This window comes from Myxocyprinus asiaticus, chromosome 13 (genome assembly GCF_019703515.2).
Source record: "Myxocyprinus asiaticus isolate MX2 ecotype Aquarium Trade chromosome 13, UBuf_Myxa_2, whole genome shotgun sequence".
NCBI classification, from domain to species: domain Eukaryota; kingdom Metazoa; phylum Chordata; class Actinopteri; order Cypriniformes; family Catostomidae; genus Myxocyprinus; species Myxocyprinus asiaticus.
The window spans coordinates 44,437,819-44,452,333 of record NC_059356.1 but is presented as its reverse complement, the minus strand read 5'-3'; the positions used below and the strand labels follow the sequence as shown (position 1 = coordinate 44,452,333).

At 36.3% G+C, this 14,515-nt stretch overlaps 1 protein-coding gene across 3 annotated transcripts in view; it reads right to left on the bottom strand.

Annotated features, from left to right (window-relative positions):
• LOC127450218 (SUN domain-containing protein 1-like) overlaps nt 1–14,515 on the bottom strand; it is a 43,508-nt gene that overhangs the window by 6,994 nt on the left and 21,999 nt on the right. For 2 of the 3 annotated variants that reach the window (XM_051714114.1, XM_051714113.1), the window contains 14 exons: nt 13,810–14,000; nt 10,730–10,963; nt 9,269–9,349; nt 8,438–8,545; nt 8,037–8,135; nt 6,180–6,287; nt 5,919–6,017; nt 4,790–4,883; nt 4,620–4,678; nt 4,093–4,301; nt 1,953–2,213; nt 1,547–1,639; nt 1,266–1,309; nt 987–1,131 (listed from right to left, as the gene is read on the bottom strand). In XM_051714114.1, the coding sequence (XP_051570074.1) occupies nt 987–1,131; nt 1,266–1,309; nt 1,547–1,639; nt 1,953–2,213; nt 4,093–4,301; nt 4,620–4,678; nt 4,790–4,883; nt 5,919–6,017; nt 6,180–6,287; nt 8,037–8,135; nt 8,438–8,545; nt 9,269–9,349; nt 10,730–10,963; nt 13,810–14,000 (1,825 nt within the window). The remainder of the gene's footprint in view (nt 1–986; nt 1,132–1,265; nt 1,310–1,546; nt 1,640–1,952; nt 2,214–4,092; nt 4,302–4,619; nt 4,679–4,789; nt 4,884–5,918; nt 6,018–6,179; nt 6,288–8,036; nt 8,136–8,437; nt 8,546–9,268; nt 9,350–10,729; nt 10,964–13,809; nt 14,001–14,515) is intronic. The other variant, XM_051714115.1, reaches the window with a different exon arrangement.

Sequence of the window (14,515 nt, the reverse complement as noted above, 5' to 3'; positions counted from 1 at the left end):
AAAAGGCTATAGATTAAATCCCACAATTAGCAAATTAAAACTACTAGCATTGTGACCCCCTCCCAAAAAAAGCGTACAAAGTGTAGACCAGTCAAAATATTATATATAGAATAACTATAGTGTTTAACTGTATTGCACTGTGGATAAAAACAAAATTAAATGACAAACTAAGCAAAACTAAACATAACACAAATTTCAGTAAACATAACTCAAAGCTGAACAAAATGAAACAAAATCAAACAAAACGAAATCACACTAAGTGAAACTTAAAACGTAAATGATATAAAATGAAACCAAACAAAACGAATGCAAACCAAACAAAAAAATAGATAAAACAAAAAGGCACAGGACTAGTCGAAACTAAACAAAACTATACTGAACAAAACCAAACAAAAATCCAAACTAAACATGACTATTCTGAACAAAAACAAACCAAAAAAAACAAGACAGCACAGTACTAAATGAAGCTCAACAAAACTAAATGGTATGGGACTAAAAAAAAAACAAATGCAGCTAAACAAAAATTAAATGGAAACAACTGAAACTATACTAAACGAAAACAAACAAAACTAGATGCAACCAAACTTAAATTAAACTAAACTAAAAGATACATTGGATCAAATGAAACCAAACAGTGAAACAACTAAACTACAAAAAAAATAAAAGAAATAAAAACATAACTAAATGATGCTTAACAAAACTAGACGAAACTCCCCTAAATGACATGGGACTAAAAAAAAAACTAAATAATTAAACCAAATGTACCTAAAAACTAAACAAAACCAACCAAAATGAAACTTAACTAAAAACTACACAAGACCAAATTAAACAAAACTAAAAACCGAACTCAAATAGACGAAACTAAAGGGCTCAGAACTAAATGCAACTGAACTAAACCAAACGGAACTAAACTAAACATTACAGTATATACATTAAATGCAATCTGCTTTATTTATATCAAGACACTGTGTATGAACTAAACTCACAGTTTCATGTATGGTGTCGAGTCGGTCACATTTCCCTTGACATCCCATCACGCCTTGCAGGTCTCCTCTGATGCGCCCGAGCTCAGCTTCCAACCTCTGAACCTCAGAGAGCAAAACATTGTGCTTCTCTTGAGATACTCCAACACTACAAAGTAAAACAAAAAGTGGACACACCACAGTATTAATCCAGAGATAGGAATTATACAAAAAAACAAACAAAACAAAAAAAAATACATTAGCCATTTAAAGGAAGGTGATTTTCCAGAGGAATATCTCTACCTGACAGGGGCTGTTGCAGAAGTCTGCTGTTTATGATGGATTTCCTTTAAGTGGGAAAAAAAATTAAAATTATTTGAACGAGTATAACCAATCTTTCCCATAAACCTTTGCATACATGTGCTAGAATAAACAGTAAGTGTAACAATGTGTCCCAATATAAGGTCAATTGTCACGGTCACAGCTGGTCAGGACAAAAACTCTGATTAACATAGAAGAAATCCATTTATTGCATCATGCCTGCTAAAGACATGGTGTAAATCATTAGTGAGGGTGTGTTGTACCTCAGTTCTAGAATTCAGGTTCTGCAGCAGGAGTTCCAGCTCAGTTAGTCGAGATTCTAGACCAGTCTGATGCTGAACATGCTGTTCCTCAGTCTAAAACACATAAAAAAGCAAAAAAAAAACAAACACACTTTAAGACAGAAGATTAAAGTCAAAATGTAATCAAAACTGACCCTATTTACTTTTTAAATCATGTTCCCTGCTCTTGTGAACGATTCATCAGATTCAAAACGTTATTCAGGGACCCAAACGTTTTTTAGAGAACGACAAATATTCCACATCCGACTGTGGCATCTCAAAAAATCAAAACTCTTCTTTTATGCTTAGGAGTTTGTTCATAAAGTTCAGATGGCTCAGACTTGGTTTGAAAAGGCCTGAGAGATGTCATTTTAGTAAGCAGGCTCACCTTTGCCCTGTTGGACAGCTCTCTCTCCATTTCCCCCTTGATCTCAGTGAATTTGGGTTCAAGCAGCTGTGAGACCCAGCGGCTGAGTGTTTCTCTGTCTGTTTGAGTGTTTATCTGCTCCTGAAGAGCTTGAACCAAACCCAAAGCCTCCTGATGCTGCTGCTTTGCTTTCAGCTCCCCCTGCTGGACACTCTCCAATAACACCGCCATCCGCTGCTCCAGCCGAGCCAAACGGTCCCTGTAAATCGACTCTGACGCAGGCTGAAAGAGTTCATGTATACATCTGTAAGGCTATATACATTTTTTTATGCAACATAAAGCAGCTGCAATACATAAAGTTTTAGGTTACTTGGTATGTTCTACCTATTTATCTAGACAGTACTGCTCATTCTATAAGACGCTGAATGCACATTGCATCACAAATGACAGAAAAGAAAAAACTTGAATTCCAATCTGACAGTTCAGACTAGCTGGGTTTCCATTCACATATTTTTATTAGAATGATCAAAATTAAAGAGCTAACGTATGTAATAAAGTTAAACACGTTAATTTTTCTTAATCGCGATTAATGTATTTACCGTTAATGAAGCATAAACATTGGGACTCAGGCAGGATCTTTGCGATGTGTCCACCTAGAGTATTTACATTGATGCACACATCACAACACAAACATCCGTAATGGAGAAAGGACCTCCTAACACTATTTGTTGTACAAAACAAGCCAAGATGGGACTTGTGACAGAAATCAAGTACTTTGCAGCCTCTGTAAGGCACAATTAATTACCACAGAAGAACGGCAAGTCTTAACATTCACAAAAACGTTGTCTGCAGCACCTTTCAGGAGTTCAAAGCGCTGCTTGACGCTTGCGCCCTGACACGAATCAGGAACGCAGCTTCACGATTGCTGTAATAAAGCGGATAGTCACAGTCTGCCTGTAGATTAATACTGTGGAGGATGAGAGTTTAAGAGATATTTAATGCCCATTGTAATGAATATGCAACCTATGTGGGGACTAGTTCTTTCAATTAGTCAAACTCCCACTTAGACTTTGGGAAACGTTTGATGTTACTTAAGTTAGTGCGATTTTAGTGCATTTCTATCTTTATACTCTGGAAGGCTTTGTTCTGAAAATGTTAATAAAGCATTATATTGTAACATATTGTTTTGTTTTCTTTCCTAAAAAGGAAATAAATAAATTTTCACAAGAAAAGAAGCATTTATAGAGTCAAATTTCAGCGCTTTCAAAATATGCGATTAATCGTGATTAACTATGAAAATGTATGCGATTAAAAATTTATCAACTGACAGTACTCATTTTTATGCACATTTTTGGGATACTGCATTAAAAAAAAAATGCTAGATTGAAAAACCAAGATGCAAATGAAATCTCCAAAATGTGCATAAACTTGTATACTCGCTTGAGGCTGCTAAAAATTTGTATTCAATAAAACATGCACATAAACGACAATTTTTATTTTTTTGCGATATTCCGATTTTGTGCATAAATTAAATTCGCAACTTGGATGGAAACATGCCATTTCGAAAGATCTTAATTCAATTACATTTCAAAACCATATCTGAAGGTGGCAAAAAAAAAAGAAAGAAAAAAAATTGTGTTCAGAATACAAAAAACGTATACGATTTGAATCTGAATTGAGATTAGTGGTCAACCGAGATGGATTTTTCAATGGCCAAAGCCGATACCGATATCTAGAGAGCAGGATGTCCAATATAAATGCCGATAAATAAAACATTTTAACAACAGAAAATCTGATGTAAACAACATTCCTAAAGTGAAACAAATACTTATTTTAAGCAACATTTACTCATATTTGCATACTTAAACAAAAAACAACTTTAAAACAAAAAGTATTGACTATTCATTGACAAATCTATTGGAAGACTTTGAACTGGCACAAAAGAAAGTTAGCACTCCTGTTAATCGGCCAAGTGTACACTGATATCGTCAGATGCCGATAATCGTATAATGGCCAAATTGTGTCCGATTAATCTGCCTGGCCGACATATCAGGCTATCACTAAATTATATACGCCTAAACACCGGATTTAGGCGTCAATGTGTTCAAAGCCTTAGAGAACTCATGATATTCTTCATTACTGATTGGTCATAATTCTTTACCTGCGAGATGACTGGAGGTGGGATGTGTTGCTCTTTGACGAGTGGTTCTGATGTCAAAGAGAGGAATGCAGGTAAAGAGGGTAAGGAAGGAAGAGAAGGGAGAGAGGGGAGAGCAGGAAGTGATGTCATGGAGGTGACCAGTGTCTTCCATTCTGTGAGGTTTACAGCTGGAAGGCAGGACAGGATGCTCGGACCGAGGTACCATAATCCTGCAAACAAAGAGAAGAGGCAAAATACGGAGATAGTTTTTTTCCAAAAATCACATTCTTGAAGCCTGAGTACAAATAAGGTGTTTGTGGGCTTTTAATTCTGAAATCATGATATACACCTGCATTTGACATTCAACAGTGTATCTAAGAATTGAGAGGGAGAGAGAGAGAATGTGCATGCTTGTGCATTCTTTTATAGGTGTGGAAGTAATAAAGAGATTAAACAAAAGCATGTGTGTACAAATATATAACAAGTGTGTCTGTATATCAGTGCCAAGGTTTTCTTAACGTCAGCGTTACTGACAGATTCAAACTTACCAAACAGCAAAAGGAAGGGTAGTAGAAACAAAAGTAGCTTCAGTAGTTTGGGCAGACACCTGAAAAAAAAATTAAGGTTACTGTCTTTGCATCCTGACAACATTAAATGATAACAGTGATTGAAAGAGAGACAAAAACCAACAGTGAAAGAAAAAGCTTCAAATGCTTACCTGGTGAGGAGAAAGACGTTGAGCAGAGACGTGAGAGCTACCAGATGATACCATCCTGTTCCCAGCCACCAGAAGGCGCCGGTTGCTGCTTTCCCTGTTCAGAATACATGTGTAAGAGGTAGAGGAATTTCAATGAGGAGAAAACACACAATTTGAGTGGTGTTCGAAAAATAGTGTGAATTCTGCATATGGAAGACCAGAAGTGCCACTTCTACATATGGAAGACTATAAGTGCCAAAAACAAAACCATTTTTTTAAGGAATCAATTGATCAAGCGCAAGTTGCTAATGCCATCCTACCAGTGTTCTGCCGCTATCCAAAAGAGAGAAACGATCGTACTAAAATTACCTCAGGAATAATAAAACAGCTCCTATTTTAAACGTGCCAAAAGGCTATATCCACGTTTTGATGATGAATTACAGAGAAGTGCTGATCTACAGACGTCTTCTCCAAAGATCCCTCAGATATGTCCTTGGTTTTTAAAGGGATTTTTATTTGGTTCGTTGGGTCAGTTTGCATTTGTTTTGGTGCGATCCGAGTGCCATTGCCATGTTCATATATGCCTGAATGAACCGAACCAAGGGAGAAAACACGCCAGGTTCCGAAACAATCGCTCCAAACGAGCCAGGTGTGAAAACGCCTGGATTGAGAATCATTTTCAAACGCCATTTAAAATGATGTTTTGTAACATTTAACTACATTCCTAAACATGAATATTTGCCAACTAGATTTTTTTTTCCTCATTAAAATTATTACTGATTCCTTCATTTGATTTTTTAAGTGGCCTTTCTAGTCTTCCATACTACAAAACTCAATTATAGGTATGAATGGTGTCGGGAAGAGAATTGTTAGTCCCAAGAACCAGAAAGAAATGGATGGACACGAACCATCAGAGCTAAAAAAAAGTTTGGAAAGAAGACATACGAAAATGACTTCGGACTTGTGAAAAGAGTGGAGTGGGTTCATTGAGCTTGAAAGAAGTGATGAAATCAATAATGGTGAAAGTCTAATGAGACAGCTGGCACTCAGTGCATGTTGACCGTTTAACACACTGAAATGAGAAAGAGGAGGAAATGAGAGAGGAAGACAGGCATGCTCTTTAACAGTAAACAGTCGGGAATATATCGACCTGGAGACAACACGGCCAACCACAGAAGGGACTTCAGTTTCCGAGTCACAAACGCAGCGGCTGAACCAAAACCTTGGCAAACCCGCAGCAGACCATAACCTGAGTGTGTACCACCAGGGTACAAAGTCCAAAACAGAACAATCGGTGAACACCCAGCTATAGAAGTTTAGGTATAAAACTTTCACTAAATTTAGTAATTGGACAAAGTCTCTCTTGGAATGGAATATATATAGCTGCAAAAAAAAAAAAACAGTATATAACCTGTGTAAGAAACAAGGGTCCACAATGCTGCGAATACGTGGTGGCTGTAGGAAATGTGCATGTGTTCCGTGTTTATTTCCATGTGCTGCTGCGCTTTACAGTCAACACCTGTGAATCAGCAGCAATGATGACAGTGTCAGTATTGTTTTTAGCAAAGATGCACTGTGAATGAGCACATAGATAGACAATAACACAAATCAAATGAATAAAGCCTAGAACATAAAACTTAAAAATATTCAAAATACATGTGAAAACTGCATTCACAACAAAAATTTGAATTGTCATTTGTTAATTTCCCCGTTATTTTCCTTTATTTTGATCAATTATTACATACATACAATAATATTATATATATATATATATATATATATTCATAATAGTGGGGTTTGAGACCACTGACATAAAATCTGAGACCACTAGTGACAATGCTTCGGTTTTGCATGTTTCAAATTTAATACTAAATATTTAGTTACAAATTATATTATCTGTAGGGACGGGTCGATATAATGAATTTTGAAATGTAAAAAAAAAAAAAATTAGTTTTTATTATTTGAAAATGGTTAAGTAGACTATCTGCAAGTTATGTAAACCCATAAAATCATACACAGCTGTCCCTTGCATGTTTTCAAGTTTTGATTGCAAGCCATATTTTTCAGGGATGTCCTGTTCAGTCATTGCTTATCCTGCACCTGTTAGCCATTTTTGAAGGTTTTTTTTTTTTGTAAACTTTTCTTATGTATATGAGAAATACTTATTATTTTAACTTTGAGAATTTATATTATGTATTAGAGAACCTTATTCTGATAAGAAATTATAATTAGCGAAGTCCTAAAAAAAAAAAAAAAGTGTCATACTTTGTCATTTAAGTGTTATTTTGAATCGAGATATCAAATCGCGAACTGCAGATTGTACACCAAACCGAATTGTGAGATAACCATATCATCCCATCCCATCCCTAACTATCAGTAAAATAATGTGAGTGAAAAACAGAAACATGAATTTCAGAATTGTATAGTATTTTTTTATGCTGCCTTTTACTTTAATGATAGCATGCAATCAAGCTGGCATGAACTCTACAAGTTTGCACAAGGAAATCCAACCTTTCTTACAAAAACAGTTAACACTTTAAAATAAGGCTCCATTAGTTAACATTAGTTAACAATGTACAATACTTTTACAGCATTTACTAATCTTAGTTAATGTTAATTAAAACACATACTAAACATTTTTAAAAACAAAAGGTGTATTTGTTAACATAAGTTAATGCACTATGAACTAACTATTAACAATTGTATTTTTATTAACTAGCATTAACAAAGATTAATAAATGCTGTAAAATGTTTGATACCTAATGCATTAACTAATGTTAACGAATGGAATCTTATTGAGAGGTGTTAGCCAAAATCATGCCACAAAATTGCTCTTATTTGAAAAGCAACCTAGAAATGCAGAATCCTAAATATTGCTTTATTTTCTATGAAAACTGTACGTTAAAACTTATTAAAAATAAATAAAAGCTCTGTTTATTTCCAGATTTAAATAAAAGAAACATTTCCAGATTTTCAATGTAGTTTCAGACTTTTGGACCCCACTGTTAAAAAAAAAAAAAAAAGAAAATAAAAAAAGGGGGGTGGGGGGGGAGACCTGGAAAAGGTGCTAGAGTGGAGCGACTGGGAGCTGGTAGGGGAATCAGTTTCAGACTGACTTTTAGTCTGTGCAACACTTGGTGACATGCAAAGCTTGATGCTTTGGATCTATAAGTGGTTCTCAGTAAACACTGGACATTTAACACACTGATATGAGGAAGAGGACGAAGTGAGAGAGGAAAACACTGTAAATATTCTGGAAAATATTGACCTGGAGACAACAAGGCCAACCACAGAACGGACTTCAGCTTCTGAGCCATAAAACCAGCGGCTGAACCAAAACCTCGGCAAACTCGCAGCAGACCGTAACCTGAGCGTGTGCCACCAAAATAGTCAAAACAGAACATAATCAGTCAACAGCAGGCTATGTGATCCATTTATCCAGTGTTGCTTAAGAAATCTATTGTCTTAGATGTCAGTGAACTCTTTAACCAAATAAAAACCCTGATAACATGTAAAAACTTAACTTCAGCAAATAAATGAACAGTCAAAATCAATACTGAAATTCTATCAAGAGGAAAAGAAGTCTTATAAAAGTTTAAATGTCTCTACTGGAATGATATCACCCTGGCATCTGATCAAAAGATAAGTAAAGATCTGAAGGTATTTAACCTGTGCAAGAAACAAGCGCCCACAATACTGTGAATACATGGCGGATGAAGGAAGTGTATTTGTGTTCCATTTGTATTTCCATGTTCTGCTTTCCTTTACAGTCATCACCTGTGAATTAGCAGGGGCGACAGTGTCAATATTGTTTAAAAGCACAGATGCAATGTGAAAAAAAATACATGGAAAATAATACAAACCAAAAAAAAAAATAAAAAGTAAAAATAAATAAAAAATTCAACATGTTATAGACTTACAGGCCACATAAAAAAAAAAAACGTGTAACATCACAAAAAGTTCAGGCTTTGGCTGAATAACACAAGGCTGTAAAACATTCAATATCCCAGACTCTTGATTTCTCATGAGTGTCGCTCTGTGTGATATCACTGAGTATATAATTAGTCATGCTTAAACGGCTGTCATTCAGAAAGGCTTGTCACATGCTCTGCTGACCATCAGGCTGAGGTTCTACCCTTAAACTAGCCGTTTTAGAAACATGAAGTTCAGGGGCCAAAAACTTGTCAATCAATTCTAATCAGCGTTTGGTTCACTCAACCATGAACTGCGCAGAGCAATGCTAATTTCAGAGGAATCGTGGTTTCACAATAACGGGTGTTCTCTGCAACTGGTCATGAATGTTTAACTAAAAGTTCAGTCCTTTTGTTACGCTGATAAATATAACTTGTTGATCCACACAACACTAAAAGTTCTTTTTTTTTTTTTTTGCCAAGTCTTAAACACCAAACAAAGGTTCACGCTAAATATGATATACAGCAGTTATCCAGCGGTGGTTGCTTGTGCACTGTAAGTTCAGTTAAGTGTCTTGTATGTACTTACAGAGTGATCCATTGAGATTGAGATGGCTGTCTGCAGTCACCAGACCTCTCACATTCATACTGCCACAGTAACTGTCATGCACTGAAACACACAAGACAAAAATCGGAGCAGCCCACAAACAATTCCAGCATGTATTTCCATAGTTATCTATCAAACAGGGAGAGTGTGGATGTGAATTTGCACATAAGACATGGCAAATTCATACAACACAATTTCACAGCATGCAATGACAAATATTTTTAAATAGAAAGGGAAGGTAAAGAATCTCTCGTTTGAGCGTGTGCTCTGCTTTTACACTAAAATGGACAATCAAATTAAAATCATGATGTGTCCTAGTGTGATTATTAAACCGCAAAAGGCTGCAATCTTAGTCTGCATGAGCTTTATGCTTTAAATTAATGTGTGAAGCGGACTGCTTACACATCTGAAACCTCACAGACATTGAGAATAATTTGCGTTGCATGAGATGACAAAGCAGAGCACTTATGCACTGCGAAGTACGCAGCACATGCAAATGATATATTTATGTAATTAAATCACAGCATTTGCACTTTAATGATCACACTGGGCCATGTTGTGAATAGTTTATCCGGACAAGTAAAGCTTCGGTCAAAACTACACATCAAAATAAAATTAATGTCAAAATAAAAGCTCACGTCAAAATAAAAGCTAGACACCTCATACTGAAGAAATTGCAACAGAAATATATTACAAATGTATAGTGAAATGTAATATTAACTGTAGTAATAATAATACTAATGATAAATAAAATAATAAAAATTAAGCAAGAGTGATTTTGTACTGAATAAAAGTTTGTTAAAATTTTAATAGTATGTTGAAATGTAATTGTTCTATTTTAACTTGTTAAAATTTTAAGAATTAATTTGATTAGACACCATTTTGATGATGCAATTAAACTTTAAAATATGGAATTTTGAAAACATGAAGAAAAAAAGGAAAACAGGATTTAGGAAATCAAACAGATTTCAGTAGGGCCCTACTTAAAAAAAAAAAAAAACACTTGCAATGTATACTATACTGACAAACACTTAAAAGAAACATGAATTTCTTTAAAATGTATTTACATTGAATTGCAACTTTTTAAATGGGCTAAAGCAGTGTTTACAATAGCACATTACCCTATTAGCATATTTTTGCTGTGGTTTTGAAATCGGTTTCGAGAACCGTGAAATTTCACCGGTATCGGTATCGACTATTGATATTTAGGTATCGTGACAACACTCATTATTAATTATAAATAATAATATTAACGTGGTTGATGTTGGTAAAAAAAGAAAAAAAAGAAAAAAGAAGCTATATCAAGAATGAGTATTGCACCAACCTCCAGAGTAATAAACCCATTTGGAATATAAAGATGCATTAAGAAAGCTTGACGGTGAAAAATGAAACGGCCCCTTCAACTTGAACTGAGTAGGACTCTACATGAGCCAATGTTCTCACCTGTCTTAACACTGTTCAGAGAGGTGGTATGAGTGACGTCTGTATCTGTCTGATGGACTGTAGAGGATACGGATGCAGAGTTCGCTAAAGAACATGCCGTATCTGTCTCCGTCCTGTCTGCGTTGAAGGAGCAGTCCTTACAAACGTAGCCATTATCCACATTAGTGTGTCTCTCTGTTTTGCTAACGTCTCCATTCCCCAACAATGAGCTCTGGTCATTTCTCCTCCTCCGTGCTAAATACAACATAAAAAATAAAAACCTAAATAGTCAAAGCACGCTACTTAAACGAACTAAATTCCAGAGGACTGATTATAAACTGGCTAGTGTTTTTTTTTTTTGTGAGCGGCAAACCAGTTTTATTGTGATACAAACTGTTTACTCCACAAACCTAAACAAAATCTAGAATTTCAAGTTGTTTATACATTGTTTCACACATAGTTTATACAGTCAAGGTTAAATTAGGAACAGCTTCTGCGCAACTCCTCCACTTTTAAGCTTTACCCTTTGATCTAGACCAGTGGTTCTCAACCTTTTTTTGATGAATGCCCCCCTATTTCATTCCCTTACCCCAGCCCCCTTCTCACTGGTTCTCACAGTGCTGCAATGATCAGAGGTGCACGTTTAAGAGCTCGAGACCGGTCTGAGTGTAAAAACGCACCTGTTTTGCGCTCGCGCTGCTCTGTCCATTGAGCTGTATCCACCTATAGAGCCATACGGGTGCATTAGTGGAGGTTGTGACTTCGCCTGTCTATTTGACGCTGCTATACCAGATACGTCGCTAGATTTCAGAATCAGATGAACTGCGGTAAAAATGCATACCAACTCATATAATGGGAGTCTAGATAAACATTTTAATGCAAACAGGAACTTGATGATAGATTTGATTAACATGACTAATAAACGTCCCCCATTTGTAACCTAACAACCCCCTCTCTACTAATTTGCTTTCATGGCATCCTTTGAACGCCCACTGGGGGGTGAGGTACCGCCCCCGTTGAGAACCCCTGATCTAGACAAAATCAATCCACCAACTAACCAATCACATAAACAAGACCTATGACAAAAACAAAGAAACATGTTAAATTCTTACTGGTAAACTGAACAAGTGACACGACCCAATGTGTGACTAGTATGGCATCATCATTATCAAATCGGTGCATTCATCTAGTCTTTTTTGGAAATTATCTGGTTGTATAGGACAAATTATCCACACTTTCTTTTTTTTGGATTTTCTCCCCTTTTCTCCCCAATTTGGCATGCACAATTCTCAATGTGCTCTAGGTCCTTGTAGTGGCATAGTGACTCGCCTCAATCCGGGTGGCAAAGGACGAATCTCAGTTGCCTCCGCGTATGAGACGTCAATCTGCGCATCTTATTACGTGGCTTGTTGAGCGCATTACCGCGGAGGCCTAGCGCGTGTGGAGGCTTCACGCTATTCTCTGCGGCATCCACGCACAACTCGCCACGTGCCCCACCGAGAGCGAGAACCACATTATAGCAACCACGAGGAGGTTAACCCAACGTGACTCTACCCACCCTAGCAACCCAGCCAATTGGTTGCTTAGGAAGCATGACTGGAGTCACTCAGCATGCCCTGGATTTGAACTTGTGACTCTAGGTGTGGTAGTCAGCGTCTTTACTTGCTGAGCTACCCAGGCCCAAAATTATCCGCACTTTAAGTTAAGAGAAGTGGCTTTAAATGGTGACTGAGCAGCAATATGGTTCTAATTATCCATTAAGTATAAATGCACAGTATATATATAAATACAATATATTAGGGCTGTGAATTGATTAAATTTTTTTAAAAACTAATTTATCACATAGTTTTCTGTGATTAATCACAATTATTCGTGATTAAATTATGGTACATGATACATTACAACACACATTACAAAATTATAAATATATTACTTTATACTTTGTCTGCAAGAAATTGTCTGTCATCATTCATTTTAATTATTTAAATATGTACATGTTCAAATGTTCAGTGGTCATGTTGTAATTACAATTTGGGCAAAATCTACTGGTGTTTTCTGGTGAACTTTTTAAATATAGGATCAGATGGGCCGATTCAATTCATATCAAACTTTATTGGCAAGAGAAACTTAAGTGTACATATTAGCAAATGCATTATTAGACACTATACTTACAGATATAAAATGTATTGAATGCTGAAGTTTAATTTGTTGAAATATAAAATCTAAAAACTGACTGCTGTTCAGTTTCTACAAGTAAGACATGCACAAACGTACATTGTAAAATGCCCTAACCCTGCCTCCACCCTAATCGGAGCCTGTAAGGCCGAGTAGTTTGCAAGGACCAACTTGGGACACCTTTCTCCTTTCGCGTGAGGTTTCAAGAAGTTTATCTAAAAATAAATAAATAAATAAAAAAAACGGATACTGCATTCATTTACCACATTAAACAAAAAAATATTAAATCGCGTTACATTTCCCAGCCCTAATACATACTGTATTTATACAATGTATATATGGGAGTGACTTATGACACATAATGCTGTTAGACACAAAGACGCACATTTGAAGAAACACACTTCATTGCACGTGTTTGATTCACTGTGTGCTCAGAGAATTAGTGACGGGTTGCCGCTCATGAGCTCAGCACGAGCGCTTCTCACGGAACATGTGCATGCATACATTGAGTTCTCTTTTTTTCTCTGTTTAAGTTGTCTGAAAACAGTTTGCAATAATTCATTTCATACCCTGGTTATGTCATTGTATTTGCACTTTGGAAATTAAAATCAGCAATTTGGGAATCATAATTATAATCATAATTTGTGTTATGTCATGTTCATAATTTGCCAATATCATGATAAACTAATCCTGAAGGAAATCTACAGGAAAACAAATCTCCAATCTTTTGGAACAAGGCATTACAACCAGACACTACGCTTTTTTGGTAATTTTTATGTTGTGTCTAAATTGTCATTTCAGCTGTAGAAAATACGTATTTTGCCTTGCAAAGCCAAATCGCAGTAACTACACGTGGTCAAAATTGAGTTAGTCTCTGATCGATCCTGTTATAGACTGATTTTTAGACAGTATGAATGACCACTGACCAGAGAATGTGTGTGTGGTCGAGCTCTTTCTGAGTGTGGACTGATCCAGCAGATTGGAGATCAGAGACGCATCGCTGGCTGAACTGATGAAGCTCAGGTCCGACGTCGTCTGATCTTTCTGAGGAGTTTGAGTCACATTCTGAGACTCGTACATGGACGATTTCTGCTGCTGCCTTCTGCTCCGAACAGACCTGTGGGAATAATACAGGGTTGACCCACTTTCATGCTGATTTTTGAAATGTTTGAGTCCGTCAAATGGCCCATAATTTCTGGCAAGAAAAGTTGTAAGAACTTGCTGTAAGTCATGCCAAAAATGTGCTGCCATGCCGATCGCACAAACACACCGTTTGGGGGAATTTCCATCCTTTGGCGTTAAAACAACTGATTCGCCACAAGTTCATTTGTCTTTGAAAACGACTCTAACATTACTTGTGCATCAACTTTATTTCCTATATCAAACTGGAGTTTGCCACTATCAATAGTAAGACATGTCAGTATAGAGCTGCCACTCCCTGTTCCAAACCCGTATGACTTTCGGGGGAGTAAATGATAGAATTTTTTATTTTGGGTTACCTATTCCTTGTAAAAGATGAACGAAGAGATTAACTGGTCACATATGATGAAATGTCATGAAAAGACAAATGTTTTCATCCTAAACATGATATCTATCTCATGTAATGTGCTGGCATGCAGCTATGGGAGTTTG